At 54.8% G+C, this 19,906-nt stretch overlaps 8 protein-coding genes across 8 annotated transcripts; 2 read left to right on the plus strand and 6 right to left on the minus strand.

Annotated features, from left to right (window-relative positions):
- CDEST_13991 (Putative acyltransferase 3 domain-containing protein) lies at window positions 1-4,906 on the minus strand. The gene is made up of 4 exons (XM_062930147.1): window positions 4,647-4,906; window positions 3,410-4,572; window positions 1,291-3,337; window positions 1-1,240 (listed from the first exon to the last, which is right to left on the minus strand). The coding sequence occupies exons 3-4, from the start codon at window positions 2,087-2,089 to the stop codon at window positions 480-482; spliced, it is 1,560 nt and encodes a 519-aa protein (XP_062786198.1). The 5' UTR covers window positions 2,090-3,337; window positions 3,410-4,572; window positions 4,647-4,906; the 3' UTR covers window positions 1-479.
- Window positions 4,907-5,637: 731 nt separating this feature from the next.
- On the minus strand, window positions 5,638-7,622 carry CDEST_13992 (Putative delta-aminolevulinic acid dehydratase, aldolase-type TIM barrel). Its single transcript, XM_062930148.1, has 2 exons — window positions 7,102-7,622; window positions 5,638-6,983 (listed from the first exon to the last, which is right to left on the minus strand). Exons 1-2 carry the CDS (start codon window positions 7,342-7,344, stop codon window positions 6,075-6,077), a joined length of 1,152 nt encoding a protein of 383 aa, XP_062786199.1. The 5' UTR covers window positions 7,345-7,622; the 3' UTR covers window positions 5,638-6,074.
- A 657-nt stretch (window positions 7,623-8,279) lies between these two features.
- CDEST_13993 (uncharacterized protein) lies at window positions 8,280-12,427 on the plus strand. The gene is made up of 4 exons (XM_062930149.1): window positions 8,280-8,797; window positions 8,866-9,914; window positions 9,973-12,110; window positions 12,164-12,427. Exons 2-3 carry the CDS (start codon window positions 9,824-9,826, stop codon window positions 11,709-11,711), a joined length of 1,830 nt encoding a protein of 609 aa, XP_062786200.1. The 5' UTR covers window positions 8,280-8,797; window positions 8,866-9,823; the 3' UTR covers window positions 11,712-12,110; window positions 12,164-12,427.
- Window position 12,428: 1 nt separating this feature from the next.
- CDEST_13994 (uncharacterized protein) lies at window positions 12,429-13,653 on the minus strand. The gene has a single exon (XM_062930150.1). The coding sequence runs from the start codon at window positions 13,240-13,242 to the stop codon at window positions 12,871-12,873; it is 372 nt and encodes a 123-aa protein (XP_062786201.1). The 5' UTR covers window positions 13,243-13,653; the 3' UTR covers window positions 12,429-12,870.
- Window positions 13,654-14,451: 798 nt separating this feature from the next.
- CDEST_13995 (uncharacterized protein) lies at window positions 14,452-16,011 on the minus strand. The gene has a single exon (XM_062930151.1). The coding sequence runs from the start codon at window positions 15,652-15,654 to the stop codon at window positions 14,971-14,973; it is 684 nt and encodes a 227-aa protein (XP_062786202.1). The 5' UTR covers window positions 15,655-16,011; the 3' UTR covers window positions 14,452-14,970.
- Window positions 16,012-16,099: 88 nt separating this feature from the next.
- Window positions 16,100-16,395, minus strand: CDEST_13996 (uncharacterized protein; the record flags this gene model as incomplete). Its single annotated transcript, XM_062930152.1, has 2 exons — window positions 16,100-16,102; window positions 16,282-16,395. 2 exons carry the CDS (start codon window positions 16,393-16,395, stop codon window positions 16,100-16,102), a joined length of 117 nt encoding a protein of 38 aa, XP_062786203.1.
- A 426-nt stretch (window positions 16,396-16,821) lies between these two features.
- Window positions 16,822-17,082, minus strand: CDEST_13997 (Putative tyrosine/serine-protein phosphatase IphP-type; the record flags this gene model as incomplete). The annotated part of the gene is made up of 1 exon (XM_062930153.1): window positions 16,822-17,082. One exon carries the CDS (start codon window positions 17,080-17,082, stop codon window positions 16,822-16,824), a length of 261 nt encoding a protein of 86 aa, XP_062786204.1.
- Window positions 17,083-17,792: 710 nt separating this feature from the next.
- CDEST_13998 (Putative metal-dependent hydrolase, composite domain superfamily, amidohydrolase 3) lies at window positions 17,793-19,773 on the plus strand. Its single transcript, XM_062930154.1, has 3 exons — window positions 17,793-18,320; window positions 18,375-18,843; window positions 18,896-19,773. The coding sequence occupies exons 1-3, from the start codon at window positions 17,862-17,864 to the stop codon at window positions 19,678-19,680; spliced, it is 1,713 nt and encodes a 570-aa protein (XP_062786205.1). The 5' UTR covers window positions 17,793-17,861; the 3' UTR covers window positions 19,681-19,773.
- The last annotated feature ends 133 nt before the right edge of the window (window positions 19,774-19,906 follow it).

The following is a 19,906-nucleotide window of genomic DNA, read 5'->3' on the forward strand; positions in this document are numbered from 1 at the left end:
GAGACGAACGCCGCCAATGCAAATTCAAATTCTCAAATTCGAATGGTTTCAAAAAAAAATTCCCATCAAATTCAACAGAAAGTTCAAGAGGCTCGACAGCGCAGAAATTGAAATCGAGTCAGGATGATACTCTGAGAATATTCCTTTCTATCTCATCTATGGTAACCCCCCTACCCCCATCTATATCATTTCCTTTCCATGTGTGCACGATTCTGTACTTTGTTCAGTTGATTTCTCTGATCCTGAGATGCAATTTGCTGGGATGCCACCTTTGATGTCGCTCTACTCAAGGTGCGACAATCCCCATCCTCATAAAAAGCGACGCCAGGTATATTGTAATGATGCCGTGATATAAAACGCCGTGTCATGCTATTATTAGTCGGTTTCCATAACGACTTTCTGAAATCCCAGCTCCACTGCAAAACTGTCTCGGCCACAGCAACTGTGGCCGTGACGCGTACGCACTATCCCGTTTCCTATTATTGTTGTTTGATAGAGCACTTCGTCTCAACCCACTTTGCAAACCGCACCGTCGGGATGTCGAAAAGTCTCCAGAAGACGTCGGCCGCCCAGATCACGGCGGGAATGCACCCCATGGATCCCAGCACGAAGCCCGCGTTATACCACCACCCTTCGACGCCAGTGATGGCATAGGCCCGTCTCTCAATCACGTAGCCGACGGTGTGCATCACCGGGCCGTGCATTAGGTAGAGAGCGTAGCTGATCTTGCCGAGATACTGGATGGGAGCGAGGTTGAAGAAGCTCTTCCACCTTGGAGAGTGGCCGACGCAGAGTACGAAGATGACAGCACCGATGGATTGCCAGAATCGATAGCCTTCCGCGTCCCACCACTTGGGAATGAAGGAGCAAAGCCAGACCCAGCCGGGTGTGATCTCGTAGTTGATGTCCGGTTGGCACATGAAGTAGATGGACAGAATGCTGAGCATCGCCCAGCAGAAGCCCTTGAATCGGTTCCTGATCGGTTGGGCCTCATTCGCTGGCAGAACAGACCCGCCGACGGGGGTGTTGTTGCCCATGATCTGGTCGTATTCCGCAAGCATCATGCCAAAATAGAAAAGCAGCAGCTCCCAACGATTGTTGCGGTAGGTGAATGCGATGATTGCCCAGAGGAAGAGGAAGCGAAGTCGGGTTCGAACGCGAGCCAACCCAATCAGGGTGACAAACAGGTACATCGAGCAGCGGAACTCGACTGGGATGGTCCACAGGTGAACATCGTAGGCTACGGCCGTGTTAGTCTGCGGAGCGACGGCGTCCCGGATGGCCACTTACATGTGCTTCCACCAAACTTCTCCCAGCCAAACACGTGAACAAAGTTGAACATGCTCCACATCCAGTCCGTCAGCTGCTCTGAAAAGGTGTCCAGCGGCTTCGGGTGAGGCTCCATGACGTTCTTGTGATACGTCCGATCGGTGGCGAAGTCTCTGGTCCACTCGTAAACGCCCAGTTGTAACAGCATCATGATGCCAAAGGTCGAGATGGCGGTCGGCATATACAGTCTGATGAAGCGGCGGAAGATCAGCGACGTCGTCGTCGCCGAGAAGTCTTCAAAGTTTCCGGCACGTGCAAGCTTGATCGGTTTCATGGACAAGGCATAGCCAGAAATGACGAAGAATAGGCACACTGCTGGCGGACCCTGGTAGAACAAGCGTAGAAAAGGCATCTTGAGGACGTGGTAGTTCTTCTCTGATGAACCCCATCCCTCGGCAATGATGAAGGCCTGGTAAAAGTAATGACAGAAGAAGACAAAGAGGGCGGCAAGTCCACGCATGCCGTCGAGATGTGATGTCGGGAACAGCTTTTCGGACCGGCACCGTTCTCTCGTGAATCGGTTCTGGACGAAACTGGGGAGCAAGAAAATGAGGCCACGGATGGCCGTGATACGCCATGGTACGGCGCGGACGTAGCCAACGGCACCCCGAGCGACGGTGGACCATGGTGGTATCGCGAAGCGGGCTTCGAGGTCGACCCTACCGCTCTCGCTCTCAACGTCGGACAATGTCTTCTCGTCCAGGAGCCCCATGCCCTCTTCGTGTGACATGGACACCTTCGAGGCAGCGTGTCCGTTCATTGTCCTGCAATGGAACCGGAGTGTTTTGGTTGAGGGAAGGAGGATATAAAGGGGGGAAGGACTCTCTCAAGGCCGGACGGTACAAATAGCAAGCGCGGCTTGGAGAGACACAAGGCCAAACAGAGTCAAGTAGAAAAGGATGGGGAGGCGCGGAGGAGGGAGGGTGGTGTTTTTGAACGGGAAGGGCCCTTGTTCATCAGACGATCCGGATCTGCAGACGGGAGGGGCTAAAAGGAGAGTGGAAGTAGAAGTGGAAGCTAGCGAGGGAAGGTAAATGGAATTGGGAAAGACACAGGCCCTGTCTGTGAAGGAGGAAGGATGTTTCCCGGGGGTGGATGATGTATGTACGTTGCTGGTGCTTGTGCTGTGTGGACGTGTGCGTGTCTGGTCTCGTCTGGTCAACGAGCCCGTGACCCTGACCTGGACCTGGATCTTGATGTGGGCTTAAAGCAGGACCTTTGATGCAGGACCCGGGATTCCTCAGCGTAGCAGTAAAAGAGCGTGGGCCGGGCAAGGGAAAGGGCTGTGGAGAAACGGATAGATGGCAGACGGAATAGGTATGTACCTAGGTATATCTGTATTCGCATACAGTATACATATGTGAAAAAGCAACCCCCAAAAAGAAAGGGTCCGACTGGGCTGAGATCGGAACGAGCTTCAGCGCATAACAGAGTAAGGTTGTACTGATGGGCAGACGGCAGCTGCAAAGACATATATGCGTGGGGCTTTTGGGGAAAGAGGGACGAGAAGGCGGCTCTCACCAAGAGAGCAAGCTCTTTAGGCAAGCAGAAATGGTCCAGAACCAGGTAAGTCGAGAAAGAGCGTCAGCAGTGTGGGTAGAAGAGGGTCTGTTTCAGGATGCCATAATCGAATGGTCCCGAGTGTGACTGGTAGCTATGACGGGTTTGATAAGGGATGTCCCATGAAAGCAGGTACGCTGCAGAGATGATGCCGTCAAGCGTGTGAGATGTACCTGTGCAAAATGGAATATGCAGCAGCGGTTTCTCTCTCTGTATCTCTCAGGTGTGTGTGTGTGTGTTTGTATGTGTTTATGCTGACTGGATAAGCACACCAGATAGAAATGACGTGTGTGAGCTAATAGCTTCTTTTCGAAATGGGCAATTTTAGGGTTTGAACTCCAGGTTTATACAGCTTGGGCAGCTCTCGAGTATAACTCTGTTTAAAGTAGAAAGTATGCTCGTTCGTTTGTTCCCGCCTGTCTTGGGGTTTGACACCAGGGCAAAAAGGCTTGATCGTCGGGAAAGGGGGGGGGGGGGGGGGGGGGGGGGGCCTAGGGGACCCTATCTCGGGGAAACAGACGGCACGCAGCTGGAGGGCGAGACGGGCAAATAGGGCACCACCCGCAGGAAGCCAAAAAGAAACCGAGGTGCAGATGTCAAGACCAACAAGAGCCGCAGGAGCCAAAATAGCGCTTCGTCTGTGCACAGCACTGGTGATCAGACCGCTGCCCTTGCGAAGTATCTTGATGTTTGACTTGTGGTGTGGTGTCTATGTGTGAGTGTGTGTGTGCGCGCGCGTGCTCATGTCCCGACTGTGCAAAGTGTCGGTGATGATGCACGGCCGTCCAACAACCCAGAGGGATCGGTGGCAAACCAAGGGATGAAACGCAGAGGAGCACGTCGGCTCGAGACGAGGACGAATAACAACCGACGGAAGAGAGAAGAAGGGAACGATGGAGGAGAGCTGTGACGGGCATGGCGAAAGAGGATGGGACCAAAACGAGAGCCTCCGGCGGTGAGTCCGCACGAAGCAGCAGAGCCTAGCTACCTTGTCTTGTTGCTCTAAGAAACATCGGATCCATTCGGCGGACCGGGGCAGGGGTTTCACACTTATATGAGATGATCAAGAGGTGAGAGTAGGGAGAAACAATGCGAGAAACAGGGGGCTGTCCAAAGAACTGGGGAGGGAAGGAGAATCAACAGAAGCCGGAACTTGAATATTCGCGTGAAAAGGGGCGACAAACTCGTGGATATGCATAGGTATCGGTACGATGAATAATTATACAAGGGGGAGGTAAATACAGAAATGGAAGGGGAATCAAATCTCCCACAAGATGGCGATGAGACTAGACATTGGCCATTGGACACTCGCCCATCTGCCCCAGATATGCAAGCCTCCTAGGTTGTGTACGTCAAGAACATAGAGAGTCGCTCAATCAAAACCAAATCCAGTTATCTCTGGCCGCTCACATTTCGTCGCTTGACGCCTCCTGCCCCAATGGTTCTTATCTGCCACCCCGGATCATGGCGCTTCGGACGTCCTCCAAACCCTCCCAAGAAAAGAAGAGAGAACCAAGAGCATAGGCGGAGTTCCAGTCCCCGCCGCGGCGCGCCGCCCATCACATCATGTCCTCCCCGCCCGCAGCCCCTGGTCCTCATCCTCTCCGCCGGCACTGCAATGCAGGGGCGATTTGCTAGCGTGGACGGAGACAGATGTCGATGTGCGATGCGCGAGCGGCATGACTGGGCACCAAGGGGGTAAGCCGTTAAGGGGTCTTGGGTTCCGTGGGGGAGGTAGTGTCACGGCCGCTGCTCACCATCGACACTGGAGGTCTCGTAGCCAAGACCAGAGACACGGCAATTTACGACCGATAGCAGGTCTCGGCGCATGAGCCATCAGGGCTTTTCTTCACGGTGTTCCGGGGGGGGGCCACTTTTCGCAATAAAGCAGTCGTAAGCTCGTCTGGGGGTTAGAGGAGGCGTTCCAACTTCCAAGTCTTCTGCTGGAGAATAACTGGAACGTTGGGGGCGAGGGGCCACCCTTTGGTGGACATTGGCCGAGACCGAAGGTTGTGCGGGATGGAAGAGGGAAAATTCCGGTTTCTGCCTTTCTCTGCTAATTACTCTTTCGACGGCAGTTGACAGCTCTGCAGCACGGCACTGCGGCTCCTTTTCGCCGCGACAGGGGAGGGGGACAACGCTTCAAGGTTGAGATCGGCGCTTGGATCCACGCTGCCGCGCACGGGAACCGGGGGCTCGAGACACTCGCGGCAGGTGCTGCATGTTTCCCGGCAGTCAAGGACTCAAAACCCCTTGGCCATGTTCCAGACTGGCTCATCCGTCACGTCGAGTGCATGGCAACTCATGGCAACCCAGTCTGTCTATCCCATCCTCTACTGTTATACTATTCTACTATGAGTCGTCGCTCCCGATAACCTCGCTTACACTGCTGTCCCGTTTCTCCAATTCCTCCGACTCCTCCAAGCTCTCCAGTCTCCAGTCCTTAGTTTCCGATGTCTGCCAATCCGTCCCGCCTCGACTCGTCATCACCGCCGTTGCCCCCCGCCACCCCTTGGTCGGAAACACGGGGGCCCCAGCTGTTTTCGTTTGGGACCAGTGTGCCAGTCTTCTGCTGGTCCCGTTTAAAATCAAGACAATTGTCGATCAACATCCGAAGGCCGAGTCAGACCAGACCGCGAGCGCCCCGGTGAACGCCCTATGCCGGTCCCCCCTCGCTTGGCGAACCAAAGTTGAGAGTCGCCACCCCGCCCCCCCCCCCCCCCCCCCCCCCCCCCCCTTCCGTTGAGCAATAAGCACCCGAACCTTCAAAAACTGCCTTTCGGGACGCCATCAAGCTTTTCTGTCAGCAGACAGTACCGTGTCTAGATGAGCACAGAGACCGTTTCCTCATTGGGTGGTTCAGTCTACAAGTAGTAATACTGTACACGCTGAACTGCTTTTGGGGCGTCCAGTGCCCGACGACTACTGTGTAATGTTCAACGTCATGAATAGGGCACTAAGTCGACTCATGTCTGCCATACATAATGACCACTGTCCCATTAGTTTTTTTGGTATCCTCAACGTGACACTGAACCGTCAAGGGAGTATATGTACGTAAACAAACATGCGAAACCAACGCCTGTCGAGTCCCTTACCAGCACCCTTGTACACTTCATCTAGTCATAAAAAAGCTAAACGCCAGAAACACCTTGCCTGTTATATATCATCATGCCGTGCGTTGTCGTCTAGGTCGAAAGCCAGTCGAGGAACTCGGGGGTGAAATAGCTAATGACAATCGTCGCGCCGGCCCGAAGGATGCCCTCGGTCGACTCAAAGGCCATCTGCTTCAGGTCGAAAACACCCGACTTGGCCGCCGCGTGGATCATGGCAAACTCGCCGCTGACTTGGTAGGCGGCGACAGGCATGTCTTTGCCAAGCTCCTTCGCGTCACTGATAATATCGAGGTACTGGCTGGCGGGCTTAACCATGATAATGTCCGCACCCTCGCCAATGTCACGGACGATTGCGCGACGAGCCAAGCCGCGGCCACCCGGAGGCAGCTGGTAGCACTTGCGGTCTCCAAACGACGGAGCAGAGCCTGCCGCGTCGCGGAACGGACCGTACAGGCAGCCCGAGAACTTGGCCGAGTACGACATAAGCACCGTCTTGTGGGCGATGCCCTCCTCGATCAACTTGAGCTTGATGGCGCGGATGCGCCCGTCGTTCATGTCGGAGGGTGCAACGCAGTGGGCGCCTGCCACGGCATACGCGATGGCAACGTCCGAGATGCGGTCCACGGAAAGCTGGTTGTTCAGGCTGCCATCGTCGCGAAGGATGCCACAGTGACCGTGAGAGGTGTACTCGCACAGGCAAACATCGGCGCAGATGAAGAGCTGGGGGAAGCGCTGGCGGATGGCCCGAATGCTCCTGATGACGGGTCCCTCGGGGTCGTCGGCGGCGGTCCCAAGAGCGTCCTTGACTCCCGGGCGCACGGGCACTCCGAAGAGCATCACGGAGCGCAGGCCCTTGCGCACCAGCGTCTCCAAGTAGGCCATTGTTTTGTTGATGCCTCGGCGGTACTGGCCGGGCAAGGAGGGGATCAAGGCCTCCTCGTCGTCTTGATCCGAAACGAAGAGAGGGTAGATGAGCATGGACTGAGCAAAAAAGTTAGCAACGATTCACACACCACGACGGCACACCACGACGGCACACCACGACGGCACACCACGACGGCACACCACGACGGCACACCCCGCGAAATGCAGAACTGACCTTGGTCAATTGTCTCTCGGCCTGCCACGAGCGGGCGAGGGGATGGAAGTAGCCGCCATGCAGCTGGCTCGAAATGTCCCCGGAAATGCTAACACTGGTCGCGGCAGTGCTGGCGTAAGACATGGCGCGTGAGATTTGTGACCGGCCGTCGTCGATGGTGGAGACTGATTGAGCACCGCGAGGACGGCGCGGAACGCCGGAATCCCTCAGTGTGAGGTCCTGAACAAGGCTAGAGAACGACATGATGGAATCCGACGACGTTTAACTTTCAATTGCGAGATGAAGTGATTGGTGGGTGATCGGAGTCGAGTGGCGATCTTTTTTGGAAGGCAGCGAGCCAAGTTGGACAAACGATGAGTCGAAAGGGGGTCCCGAGTACCTAGGTGTGTATGCGCTCAATTGTGACCGACGACTCTCGTCAGAAGTTCAGTTCGGGAGGAGGAATCGTCTGCGATGGCGGTCGGAAGGTCTGTAGTTGAAGATGGAAATCGGCAAAAGGCGGCGGAGATGGCACGAGGGAAAAGGCAAAAGAGGTTGACGGGCTTTGAAACAGTCAAACAGACCAGCTTTCCCCTTCTGAACTCGGCAGGAGACGGAGGTGACCGTGGGGCGCGCCCGACAACGCCTCTGGAAACCAACAAATGGGATTGCGCAAGGGCACCATCGGCAGGCCAATCACAATCCGATCTTTTCCAATTGGCCATCTTCGGTGGCGGCTGCTCCGCTCTGGAGGGTCGCTTTCTCAGGCTTCCTGCGCATTGTCATTGTCCGATTCCGACGCCCCCTTGTTTTCCGAGCCCCTAAAGGCGAAAACGAGCTTTACATTTCAGCGACATTCTCGTTGCCGCCATAGCGCTGACTAAGATCAATCGAGATGATTTGGAGCTTCGGCATGTCATCAATTTCCCATTATTTCCATTGGCTTGCGGTGACGAGCCTCTTTTTTTCGTAGTGGTTTTGTTGGCCCCTTTCCGAGGCATCGTTCGTTAGAGATTTCGCTTCCATCATTCCATCCCCACCGCTCACGCAGAACTGACACAAACATAAGCAAGCAAACCCGCGAAGGATCCAGCTTCCAATCCCGAGATGGTCCGAGGGTCTCCGCGGGTGGCCGCGGCCCCGAGTTCTCCGTTGCCACCCCGCCTTTCTCTCCGCCTTTGCATAACGTTCACCGGTCACAATGAGTGCTGCGAACCTCCGTAGCTGCCGATTGTTCACTCCGGCGATCGCCGGGGGGAACCGGACATCCTTCCGTTGAATCTCCCCGCCCCTCCGACTCAATCCTGCTGCTATTTGGAACTGAAAGACTCATCACACTTTTGCAGTGGGGTCATTTTGATTTTCTTCGTATTTTCCTTTCCCTCATCGGCGTTTTCGTTCATCAGCTTGATAACCGGATTCGAACATCAGCCATAGTAACTTGATCTGGGGCCTTTCATGACAGTGCGAATCACAATCCCAATACAATCCTAATACAATCCCACAATGCCCTTCTTCCCTTACACCGGCCCAAGGCGCCCGCCAGACTCCCATCATTGGGCACGTGTAGGACGCCAGTTCCGGTTCCCAAGACTCGTTCATGATTTCCTTGCCACCGCCATGCTCCCGGGCCGAGAAACGCAAAGATGATTCTGATTAATTCTGATAACCTGGTTTTGCTCACCTGCCATCAGCCATAGCGCCCCTTTGTCTCAAGGTAAAATAAGCCCTCAAAGCCGCGATTCTTCTCAAATGCAATCCCAGCATCTGACTAACACCTTCTAGATCTCTCGCTCAAGGTACGCCAGAGTTATAGGAGGCGCCCTCTTTCGGCCCATACCAAACACGGTTGTTTCTTTCAATAAAAGCTTCATAAAGCCATCTCGCAGCTTTGCACTGGGCAAAAAGTCGGCCATGTTTTGCAATGGAAGAGCATGTCAGCTCACTCAGGACAAAGCCACAAAGCTCGTCTGCAGTGGATTCATGTGAAGGGCAGTCTGATGGCCTCTCAAGCCGCAAGTTGAAGACTTGAGCCCTGGAGCTTACAGTGAAGGCAGTGGTCCCGTCCGATTCTCTGCTCACTGCCCTCGTCCAGCCCTCCGTCCAGTCCTCCGTCCAGTTCAGTGCCCCGTCCAGTGCCCCGTCTCATTTCCCGTTCCCAAATGTCAGCCAAGTACTAAATGAAACATAGGGCTCAGAAGCTGGAAACAGGAAGCCACGACGGTAGGCTTGGTGTTTTGAAGAGGAAAGACCGAACCTGCCCAATGGAACGCCTTCTGGGATCATAGCCAGGTGGTTTCGCTCGCTTATTGTTGTTTTCTTTTCCGCACTTCCTTGATCTCGCCACGCGTCGCTTCCCCCGAAATCGCCATTCGCCGCCAATATCGTGAGACTCAACTACGGCAGCTGGTTGCCAGCATTGGCAATAGCTGGCGTCCAATTCTCGCTTCTCGATTCCGGTTCAAGGTACTTCGCGTTCAGACGGCAACTTTACCTGGGAAACTGCTTTCTGACCGTCACCAGTTTCCTTAACCGACCGAGCCTGGTAAGGTTGCCATCTTCGAACCTGCAAGGTCAACCGTCTTGACGCCATCGCAGAACTCGTTGCGTCTCGTACCCCTTCACGTTTCAAAAAGCAATCCAATCTCCTTCCTCTCATAGTCTCTTTTCGTTTCATCATCTTTTCGGGACGCTTGTCGTCCATTACACTCCTTTACCCCCCGGTGAACACTCCTCATGCATCATGAAGAAGAAATCCATGAATACCCTCGCCAATCTGGCGTCTCGTCGCCGCGATAAGGGTAGCGAGAAGAACAAGGACGCAGAAGCCAAAGGTATGAAGGAAGGAAAGTCGCATAGGTGGATGTGGATGCCAGCTGACAATACTAATAGTGGCAGCGCTTCCCTCGTTGCCTGCGAGCACCAGCACATTGGGACCTCCCATGAGCGCCCCTGCATTGACAGGCAACCAAGATCAAACTGTCGACCGCTTGGCTAGCGAGCTCTTGGAAAGCACCATATACAACCATCCAAACGGCCTCCGGAGCCATCCTTCGGTTTTCCTCTGTGCTACGGAGCCAATGGTGTTCTCTTCTTACTCCTCGGGACAGATGTCCAAGATGGCTCCTAGCTCTCACGATCTCAATATTGATCTTCCGTCAGACCAGAACGATGCCCAGTCTTATGCCCAAACCCCCTCGGCAGATCACCCTAAGCCCGGCATCCCTCGCAAGTCTTCACGTCGGCGACGAGGCAAACGCGCGAATAACGTCCACGCGGAGACTCGCCCCGCGAACCATCCCTTCCCACAGTCGAAAACTACAATGCTTGATGTTGGCAACAGACATGGAGTTCTCTTGTCCGGTTCGACGACGGCTCCACTCGGCGGAACGGTCAAGCAGGCTGCTGGTCGGATGCCTAGCATCACCCCTGATACTGCCAACCTCAATTTGGTGAACGACAAAGTCGCTGCGATGCTGGCTGCCACTGAGGCTCTGAAACCTCGCGACTCTCAGGAGAGCACCCCGAAGACCCCAAAACCTCCACGAAATCGTTGCAAGAAGGTTATGTCCAAAGTTCGCCAGGCGTTTGACATTTTCCAGTCAAAGCCGAAGACTCCTGAGTCCAAGATCAGAGGCAAGATCTCGGCACCAGTTGCTCTCACGACCTGCGACTTGCCCAACCCAGCGGCGCATTACCATCTGGAAAAGGTTGAGGAGGCTTCTCCTGCCGATTCCGTCGATCTCGGCGTAACCGATGACTACAATACGATTGGCAGCCGCAAGATGAAGAAGTCACAAACGATCATCGGAGGATGTATCCTCCGAAAGCCTGATTCTAAGGACGGGAGCGCCGCATCCTTTGACGACCCTTTTTCCGAGGCATACGAGATCATCCGTACCCCCACTCCCTTCGAGCATCGATTGAAAATCAGCAGGGACTCGACGGATGATATACCGCCGGTCCCGGCCCTCAATCCCTTCGCATCCGAGCGAAACTTCGATGCCGATCTCGAGGGGATTCTTTCCGAGAAGCCCCTCTGCGCTTCCACCCCTCGCACCCGTACTGACCGCAAAGCTGTTGCTCACGATAGTCCTTCAAAGAGATACACCAAGGGATGCGATCGCCATCTAGCTACCCTGAAAGAGGCGGAGAGCAGCACTGGTGCTCGTGCCATTGCCCCGCGGAAGCTGAAACTAAGTGGCGGCTTGAGACTGTTCAGCGACCAGCCCGAGTTGAACGTGAAGAAGCACCCGTCTCCCAGCAAGGCGGACCTAAACGATTTGGAGACTCGGTTCCGTGCTTATGCGATTGATCAGATCAAGAAAGCGCCGGTCGAAGAGCGCGAGGCACTGGAGATCAAGTTCGCGGGTCTCATCGGACCCAATGCGCTGACCCCACGCGACAAGAACATTCCGATGAAGCCGTGCGCCTCCAAGTATACCGCAGACGAGTCCAGTGCCATGGCGGAGCGTCAGTACACTCGAGAATCCTCGGGTTTGTCGTCCACGCAATCTCGCATTCCTCGCCCTGTCGGGCCGACGGCTATCAGAGTTCCATACGCTCCTCGATTCGCACCTCAGCGCCAGCCGACCAACTTCGACGCTTTGGAGATTGACGAGCTTCAGTAGGATGTTTCCGTTGACTCTCCTCGCCCGCGTCGTCATTGAGATATGAACATGGACGTTTGCGAAAGAAGATTGTCACTTGGTTTTCTTCTGGTTTGTTGAGATCAAAATTCAACATGGTATGCAAGGGAAGGCTTATCGGGCAATCTCCTTTGCCCAACTCTCGGCTGCCTTCGCGGGAGCAAGACAGTATCTGGGAACATATCCACTTGAGGCTGGTCGGCATACAGCAAACGCGACTATCACCCTTCTTTCCGACGACTACGCTCAACTACGAGCTATGGCACGGCTTTTCCCTGGGTTCAGCACGCATCTCGTCACCCATCTCTGTTGAGTATTTCAGCAGTTTGACAACGGGTACATCTACCAACCGTCGCAAGTCTAGCATCGCCACCAATTTGTGTAAGTGATGAATCGCTATTTCTGCTTCATCTGCAGTGCTGACCTCAAAACAGAAGTGTACAGGCAATTTCAACGAACGCCCCTGCGCATCACATCGCGCACTTTTCCTTACTTTTCAGGCTTGCCGTCGGCGATACGGCCCCTTGAGAATGCACAGCCGTAATACAAGCCCTGCTGCACCTAAGCACAGGCACATGGTTGCCTTGCATTCTCTGGTTTACGGGTTTTTTTCTCACTCAAATTGTTTCTCTTTGAGCCTAGGGCAAGCGGGAATGGAATTGGATGGATCAATATTCGACCACCCACCCCATTCCCTAAGCAAGGTTCTTGTCATATGCGAAAGTGGATTGTGAGCGGCTCACTGGTGACCAATGGTACATACGGCGGATTGGCGTGAACTGGATTTTGGGTGGCTATGCAAAGTTCATCAGGATCAAAGGGTCGCTACTCTTGTTGTATTAGGTATACAAGTTCAGACAGAAGAAACTCATCCCAAACAATCAAGCATGTTTTTAGGTTCTCACAGACGATAAAATAAAAGACGTGACTGTAAGTGCCAAGTATTCGCATTCCGTATCGTAATACAGACATGGTATCTATTTGAACCAGCTCGCTTAATCAAACAATAATTGTACAGTAGTAGGTATTCAATATCATCCATCATCATCCGTAAACAAAAGAGGCTTGCTGTGGCTGACTATCACAAACTGTGACTGCTAACCGGTAGGGGTATCATGTTAGCCCATACGCTACATATGGTCTAGTAACGGTGGGCGCGGTGGGAGCCACGACCGTCGGTGCCGTGCATGCGGCGGGTGCCGGCAGCCTTCTGACCGGGGCGGCGGGTAAGGGTGCCCTTGAGCTTCAGCATGGCGCCGGAGATCTTGTCGCCCATGGAGGGCTTGCGGCGCTGGTGGTGGACAGGGGCGGCGTGGGTGGTGACGGGGCCGCGGCGGCGAGAGAAGAGGCCACCTCGCTTGGCCGGGCGGGCGGTGGTGCCGGTAGTACGGGTGGTGCGAGTGGTAGTGTGGTGGTGGCGCGAAGTGGTAGGCGCGGCGCGGCGACGGGAGAAGAGGCCGGTGCGGCGAGGGGCGGCGGTGGTGGTGGTGTGACGGGTGGATCTGAGAGGCATGGTGATGGTTGTTTTGGGGGGGTTTGTTTTTAAATGGCTTGTGTTGTTTTTAAATTGGCTGAAGTGGTAGATGGTTTTAATGGTGTGAGACTTGTGAGGTCTTGAAGGTGTTTGTTTGGTTGGTTGGTTGGTTGAGTAGCTTGATGCTTGTGATGAAGAGAGAAAACCAAATTGTAAGGTGGGAACAGACGGTGGCTTATATGCCTCTCTTGCTAGACTAACTCTCGATATGTCTGTTCGCAGGGACAGAGATGCGATTATGGTGAAAGGTGTGTTTGGATGGCATCATCAGGGGAGCTCTGGGAGCAAGGGTCGGCGTTGTTTGGTGGTGGTCTTCGGGATCAGGGTCTGGGGAGGGGTGGATGATGTCAGGGTCCAGGGGATCTACGTTGGGCGACCTCTCGATACGGGACAGCATCCCGAGTAAATCATTCAGAGACATCACGGGCGTTCGGTCACTGGCGGGCGTTTCGTTTAGGGTGGGAATGATGCGCGAAGGGTCCAGAGCCTGCGTGCGTGTGTGCCCTGGTCCCGCACCTCAGGGCCCCTTTTCCCCTCCTCTGACGATGGAGTGGGAGAAGACAAAGATAGAACAGTAGGCCAAGAAAGAGGAGGGGCTGGACCCTGATTGTGGCAGAGGGGAAGGGGGAGGGTGACGTCCCTTGCGTTCTGGTGATTGGAATCCTACACTACACTCTCCAATGTGTACATCGTGCAGCACGGGGGGAGAATCTGGACGCAGTTACGTAGGAGGAGGGGGCCGCGCCCTCGCAACTTGGCGTGTGAGCCAAGGCTGGCTAGACCAGGCTGATAGGCAGAGCAGGTGAGCAGCACGTCGAGGGATGAGTGAGGTCAACGTAAGCGTGGCCCGCTCGTGGTCGATCGAGGGTTCGTTGAGATTCCCTCCGCAGAAAACAAGTTTAAATGGTCCCCCCCCTGTGGCTGGTGACGTAGAGATCGCGGGCAAGGAGAGGGCTTCCCATTGGCTCCAGCCTCACACCCTTGTTTATCAGAACAACCGCTGGCGTAAGGAGCGATGAAGTTCCGCCAATTGGACGTTGTAGCACTGATGAAATGTTCGTATGTGGCTAGGGTCGATATGATGTCACAGCGCAACGCTTCGATGGTTTGGTGTGGCGTCGGAGGCGTGCAAGCTCGATGACAGAGAGCGCCCTGGCCAAAACGGGTTTCCTGTTTTGTCGGCTTACACAGACGTTTCTTCTCTGTTCTTACCTTCCTCTTTCCGTGCACGATCGGAGAGCTGGATGCTCGTCAACTGCGCGATACGGAAGAGAAGAGCACGGGGTCTTGCTTGTGAGAGGCGTTGAACTCGACGTCAGTTTTGCGGGTTCAATCCCCTCCCTCCGTCCTCTTTGAGCCATGCATCACAGATCACGGTCAACGGTCCACGATGGGAAACGGAAACGTGACTTTTGATAGGGCAAATGACATTGTTACTTTTTGGTCTTCTTGGGTTTCGAGCTTCGACGTCGACTTTAGATGGTGATGTGCTCACACTAATTGGCGATCCAGGTGCGTGTGCTTTCCATTCCCGCCATACAACAAAACGAAAAAAAAGGATCAACATTCGCAACACCGTGTGGTTCTGGTTCATCCCCCTCCCCCCCACTCCCCTTACATTTTCACCAAAGACTGATCGGTTTCGACTGTGAATTTGTCAACCAACCTGTTCAACTTGCGGGTGGGAAGTGTTCCCCTGCTTTGCACTCAGACGGTGAATTTGGCGGCGGTAACGGCGGGCTTCGCGGGGGCGTCAGCGGGGGCGTCAGCGGGAGCATCAGCGGGAGCATCAGGGCTGTCGTCGATAGATTCCAAGTCCTGAGTGTCCTCGTCCATGAGGGCGTCCACATCGCCGCCAAGCTTCTCCTCGGCAGCTTCGCCCACGAGACCGTCTACGTCGGCGGCGGCAGGGTCGATCATTTCCTTCGGCGCGGGTTGCGTATGTTTGTCTCTGAGGCCCCAGGTAATAGTCGGCTTCTTCATAATGGGGGCCGCGCAGAGCGCCGTCATCCATTTCTTGAAGTGGGTTTGCAGGTCATTCAAACCGTGCTCATGTCGACAGCTCTCCAGGCTGCATGGCCCGAGGGTGTGGAGGAAGAAGATGTTAAGGAGGTTGAGTCGCGGGTCGCAGAAGATGCGCCGGTTGATGGTGCGGGCGTCCGCCTTCTCACCGTAGATGTCGAGAATGGCCCGCTCGGGAGTGATGCAGCGCTGAATGCACGCGGGGAGGGTGCTGAGATGTAGGCCCCTCGTGTCGTTCTTGGGCCACCTGAGCCAGGTTTCCATGCTGTTCCTGTGGACCTCCCACACCGAGGGCTGGGGCTTCTTGCCGCCGGCATGGACTCCCGAGGTGAGTATTGCCAGGGCGATGGCCAGGGTAGGGAGCTTCATTTCGAGAGCGATAAGTTGCTGGTCTGAAGTGTTTCGAGGGCTGCTGTGAAGTTGGTGAGATCCAGATGCTTGGAGGAGGCGATCGAGTTTGCTGGCTAAGTCTAGTCAGCTTCTCTGTTTGACCTTGATAGATGCCGCCGGCCTAAAAAGTTAGAATCTCGTTTTTGCGAAAAGGAACGTGAGGCAACAAAAGAATGTGTGTGTAGAAGCACCACTGGTGCCTCTCAAGAGTAAGGGAGAGGGCAGTCTTACAAGAGATAATGTAGTGGTTCTCTGGCTTTCCTGCTTCCAGCCTGCAGTGTTGATTTGTAGCTCGCAGAGGTTCGAGGAGAGGCAGATGAAGTTCCGTTAAATAGACCACCGAACCATGCCTTTCGATGTCTCGTAGAAGGCTAAGTTAGTGAAGTAAACAGTTGATGGATGCAATCCCAATGGTTTCCAAACGTTACTCATGTACGGAACCTTTTCGGTCAGGGTTCAGCAGCACATAAATAATGCCAATAGTGCGCCCAAATGCCCCTATATACAACCTAATAACTGCCAATATGTACTGAGCTCGCAATGTACGATCTCGGCGACATATCAATACTCGATTTCGTTCACTCGGAGGTTACCTTAGATACTTACAAGGCCCTCGTTGGAGAAGCCCAAGGCCTTGGTCACGTAGCCCTTCCAGCCGCCGCGGTCCTCCTGCACGCCTGTGATGAAAGCATTCCAGCATGATGGCCTCAGGCTGCGCATGTTATAAAACCCGGATGGTAAGGTTGGCACCAAATTCAATGCGAGCGTGGCTGAGCAATCTTTCCCTCTCAGGCTCAGCATCGAGACGCGAGAGCATGTAGTCGGACCGAACGTCCTCTGGATCCGTTCCAGCGAGGCCCTGCAAGAGATTTGCCATCATGCCGGTGCGGTCTCGTCCAGCTACAACGGTGTCAACGGCACAATACTCCAGGTTAATATAATGTAGGAAACGAGTGCTTTATTGGACGCCACTGAATGAAAGAGAAAGGACTCGCCAGGCTTGTCGCGGAAGCACTCTAGCATGGCGAGGAAGATAGGTCGGTATGTGTCGAGAATTTTCAGATACTCCTTACGAATTTCCACTGCGCCACCAACCTCAACAAACTCTTCCAAGAAGGGTTGGCCGTCAAAAGCCGTGCTATTGAACTATGAGTTGGCGACCACTTTGACCTTGGGGGCTGGATGGTGCTTGCGCTCCCTGGGAGATCGTATGTCGAAGATGGGTTTGACCTTGGTGGCCAACCATTCAATGGCCTCAGGGTCCTCGGTGGCTACCTCAAGGGCACCGCAGCGGTAGATGGACTCCGAACAGATGGCAGAGCCGGGAACAGATCCCAGATCGCGGATGTTGACCCAACGAAGTGGAGGGAATGAAGGGTGAAGGTGACAGTACATGCAGCAACACATCGGTGGGAGTGGGATCTCGGATATCAGTCCCAGCGAGACGCTCCAGCTGTTCTCTGGACATAAGCATCTTGATGAAAAAGATTAGTCTGACCGGGGGGTTAAGATATTCAGGTCACTGATGTCGGCAAGGGAAGAGCTGGTAACGAGCCATGCTGACGGCCTCCAATTATGGCCCAGGACTGGTGCAGTCGAATTATTTGCATCTGTCAGCATACCAAAAAAGGTGACCCGTTTCGTTGAAACAAGCCTTGTGTCAATGGACTAGGAATGAACCAGCCGAGACCGAGACGTAGTCCACGAGCCTGCCACGCGACGCGAAGAGGCTAGGCATCTCATCCTTCGGATGGACTATGTCTTTGGTAGTTGCCGGAAGGTGAGGTCGACTCTGGTGGCAGCTAAGAAAGGCCATGCTGTCATAGTAGGTAATTGGTTTTTACGCCCGTCCGAACTGGAGTTATCCTGTAAGCTTCAGTTTGCACTCTTCTGGTCCATTGAATATGTGCTTGATGGGTTGCGGATGCAAACAAACGCAAGAGAAATTACCAAATATCAGGAACCAGAACAGGCGTTGTGTTGTTTCCCCAAAGATGCCATGGGACCCTACCCCAGTCCAATCCGGTGGATGTCCGATAAGATAAGATTTACCTCTTATCAACACTTTGTGATAAGGATATCGATCTTGCACATCGAATTTCGGGACCTGCACATTATCGCTACAAGCCATTGTGACTCAACTGATGACACTAGTTACCTCAATGTACAACTAGAAACTCAACATTATGTCCGCAACTCCAATTGTGAGGTGGGGCGTGGGCCTCTCGGCCGCCGTGGCTGTGGTCGCTCTGGCAGTAGTGCGCCTCCAACAGCCTCTCACGGGCGACGTCGCCGATGCCCAAACGCACTGCTACCAGGGCATCCGGACGCACGATGAGCATCAGCCCGTGGCCCAGTGCTTCACGGTCTCGGACGGAAAATTCACTCGCGTGTTTCCCTGGGATGATGCCAGCCTGACGACCAAGGCTGGCTATATCATCCCCGGCCTTTGGGACGGTCACGGCCACCTGATTCAGTACGGCGAGTTCCTCTACTCGGCTGATCTCTTCGGGGCTTCTTCCTTGGACGACGTGAAAGGACGCCTCAGGAACTACGTCGACAGCCATCCCGATGCTGGCACAGAGACCGAATGGATCCGAGGAATCGGCTGGGATCAAAACACCTACGGCAGAATGCCCACTGCTGTAAGTCAACTGACTCCTCCTCTCTCCAACTAGTCGTTCTAACCCTCCGATAAGGCGGATATCGAGGAGGATGAGCTTCTCAAGGGAAAATACTTCATGTTAGACAGAATCGACGTGCACTGCGCGTGGGTCTCTCAAGCCGTGCTCGATCTCCTGCCCGCAGACATTCCCGACGTCCCGGGCGGCGAGATCGTCCGCGAGCCTGGCATGGGTGTTTTCTGCGACAACGCCATGGATGTGATCTACAATCTGTGGCCGAAGCCCGGCTCCGAGAAGAAGCGGGCGTTCGTCGCGGCCGCCATGGCGAAGCTGAACGAGGTCGGCCTGGTTGGGATGCACGACGCCGGCGTCTTCCCGGACCAGCTCGACCTGTACGCCGACATGGCCCACACGGAGGACTGGACGGTTCGCGTCTACGCCATGCTGGAGTGCGCCCAGCGGAACACCTTCTGTCCCGACGACGCCGCGCGTGTTTTCCGCGAAGACGACATGTTTAGCGTCAAATCTGTGAAGCTTTTTGCGGGTGAGTTCCTCGCCACGGCTGACATGTAGCGAACGGTGCTGATCTCTCATAGACGGCGCTCTTGGTAGTTGGGGAAGCGCCATGATTGAGCCCTACAGCGACCGTCCCGATACCGCCGGCTCCCTCCTCGTCAACGGCTCGACTTTGACGCAGCTTGGCAGATCGTGGGCGTCTGTCGGTTACCAGGTCAACATCCACGCCATCGGCGACTTGGCGAACCGCTATGCCGTCGACGCCCTGGAGGCCGGCCTCAGAGACGCGTGTCCCGACGGAGACCTTGCGGAGTGCCAAGCCCGACGCCGGTTCCGCATCGAGCACTCGCAAATCATCCACGAAGACGACCAACGCAGAATTCACGCCATCGGGATCATCCCCTCCATCCAGCCCACGCACGCAACCTCGGACATGAAGTACGCCGAGCTGCGGCTCGGCCCTGAGCGCACCAAGAGGGAAGCCTACCGCATGCGCTCGCTGCTCAACGTCAACCCCATTCTCGGCAGCGACTTCCCCGTGGAGCCGCCCAACCCGTTTGAGGGCATTTACGCCGCTGTGGCGCGGAAGAGCCCCCACACGGGTTACGGTGTGAACGGAAGCGCCGACGGGTGGCACGCGGAGGAGGCTTTGAGTTTGGACGAGGCCCTATTAGGGTTCACCAAGGGCCCGGCTTTCGGTGCCTTCATGGAGGGGCGCGCCGGTGTCATCAAGGAAGGCGCCCTGGCCGACTGGGTCGTGCTGGAGGAGCCGCTAGAGACCATGGACATTGAAGACATTCGCGATTTGAAGGTCAAGGAGACGTGGGTCGGCGGAAAGCAGGTTTACCAACGCACTTATGAATAGGGGCAACGAAGCGATGACGAAACGTTACGTGTGGGCTAGTTTCAGCTGATGGACGCAGGATAATATTTCAGCAGTTCTACAGCTTGGTTTTATGGGAATCAAGTCAAGTTTACGGCGCCGGAAGCGAAGTTTGCCCTTGGGAAGGTTCCGCGTCTCAAGCGCCCCCCTGATGCGGGAACACCTCGGACGAAGATGGCGAAGTGAAAGCATACAACCAACTTCTTGG

This window comes from Colletotrichum destructivum, chromosome 9, assembly GCF_034447905.1.
Source record: "Colletotrichum destructivum chromosome 9, complete sequence".
NCBI classification, from domain to species: domain Eukaryota; kingdom Fungi; phylum Ascomycota; class Sordariomycetes; order Glomerellales; family Glomerellaceae; genus Colletotrichum; species Colletotrichum destructivum.

Bases quoted from the DNA above. Each gene is read 5' to 3' on its own strand.
- CDEST_13991 (XM_062930147.1), bottom strand. From the start codon at position 2,089: ATGAACGGACACGCTGCCTCGAAGGTGTCCATGTCACACGAAGAGGGC. The intron at 1,241-1,290 runs GTAAGTGGCCAT...ACACGGCCGTAG, and splicing joins GAAGTTTGGTGGAAGCACAT to CCTACGATGTTCACCTGTGG.
- CDEST_13992 (XM_062930148.1), bottom strand. From the start codon at position 7,344: ATGTCGTTCTCTAGCCTTGTTCAGGACCTCACACTGAGGGATTCCGGC. The intron at 6,984-7,101 runs GTCAGTTCTGCA...TTTTTTGCTCAG, and splicing joins CCGAGAGACAATTGACCAAG to TCCATGCTCATCTACCCTCT.
- CDEST_13993 (XM_062930149.1), top strand. From the start codon at position 9,824: ATGAAGAAGAAATCCATGAATACCCTCGCCAATCTGGCGTCTCGTCGC. The intron at 9,915-9,972 runs GTATGAAGGAAG...CAATACTAATAG, and splicing joins CAAGGACGCAGAAGCCAAAG to TGGCAGCGCTTCCCTCGTTG.
- CDEST_13994 (XM_062930150.1), bottom strand. From the start codon at position 13,242: ATGCCTCTCAGATCCACCCGTCACACCACCACCACCGCCGCCCCTCGC.
- CDEST_13995 (XM_062930151.1), bottom strand. From the start codon at position 15,654: ATGAAGCTCCCTACCCTGGCCATCGCCCTGGCAATACTCACCTCGGGA.
- CDEST_13998 (XM_062930154.1), top strand. From the start codon at position 17,862: ATGTCCGCAACTCCAATTGTGAGGTGGGGCGTGGGCCTCTCGGCCGCC. The intron at 18,321-18,374 runs GTAAGTCAACTG...CCCTCCGATAAG, and splicing joins ACGGCAGAATGCCCACTGCT to GCGGATATCGAGGAGGATGA. The intron at 18,844-18,895 runs GTGAGTTCCTCG...GATCTCTCATAG, and splicing joins ATCTGTGAAGCTTTTTGCGG to ACGGCGCTCTTGGTAGTTGG.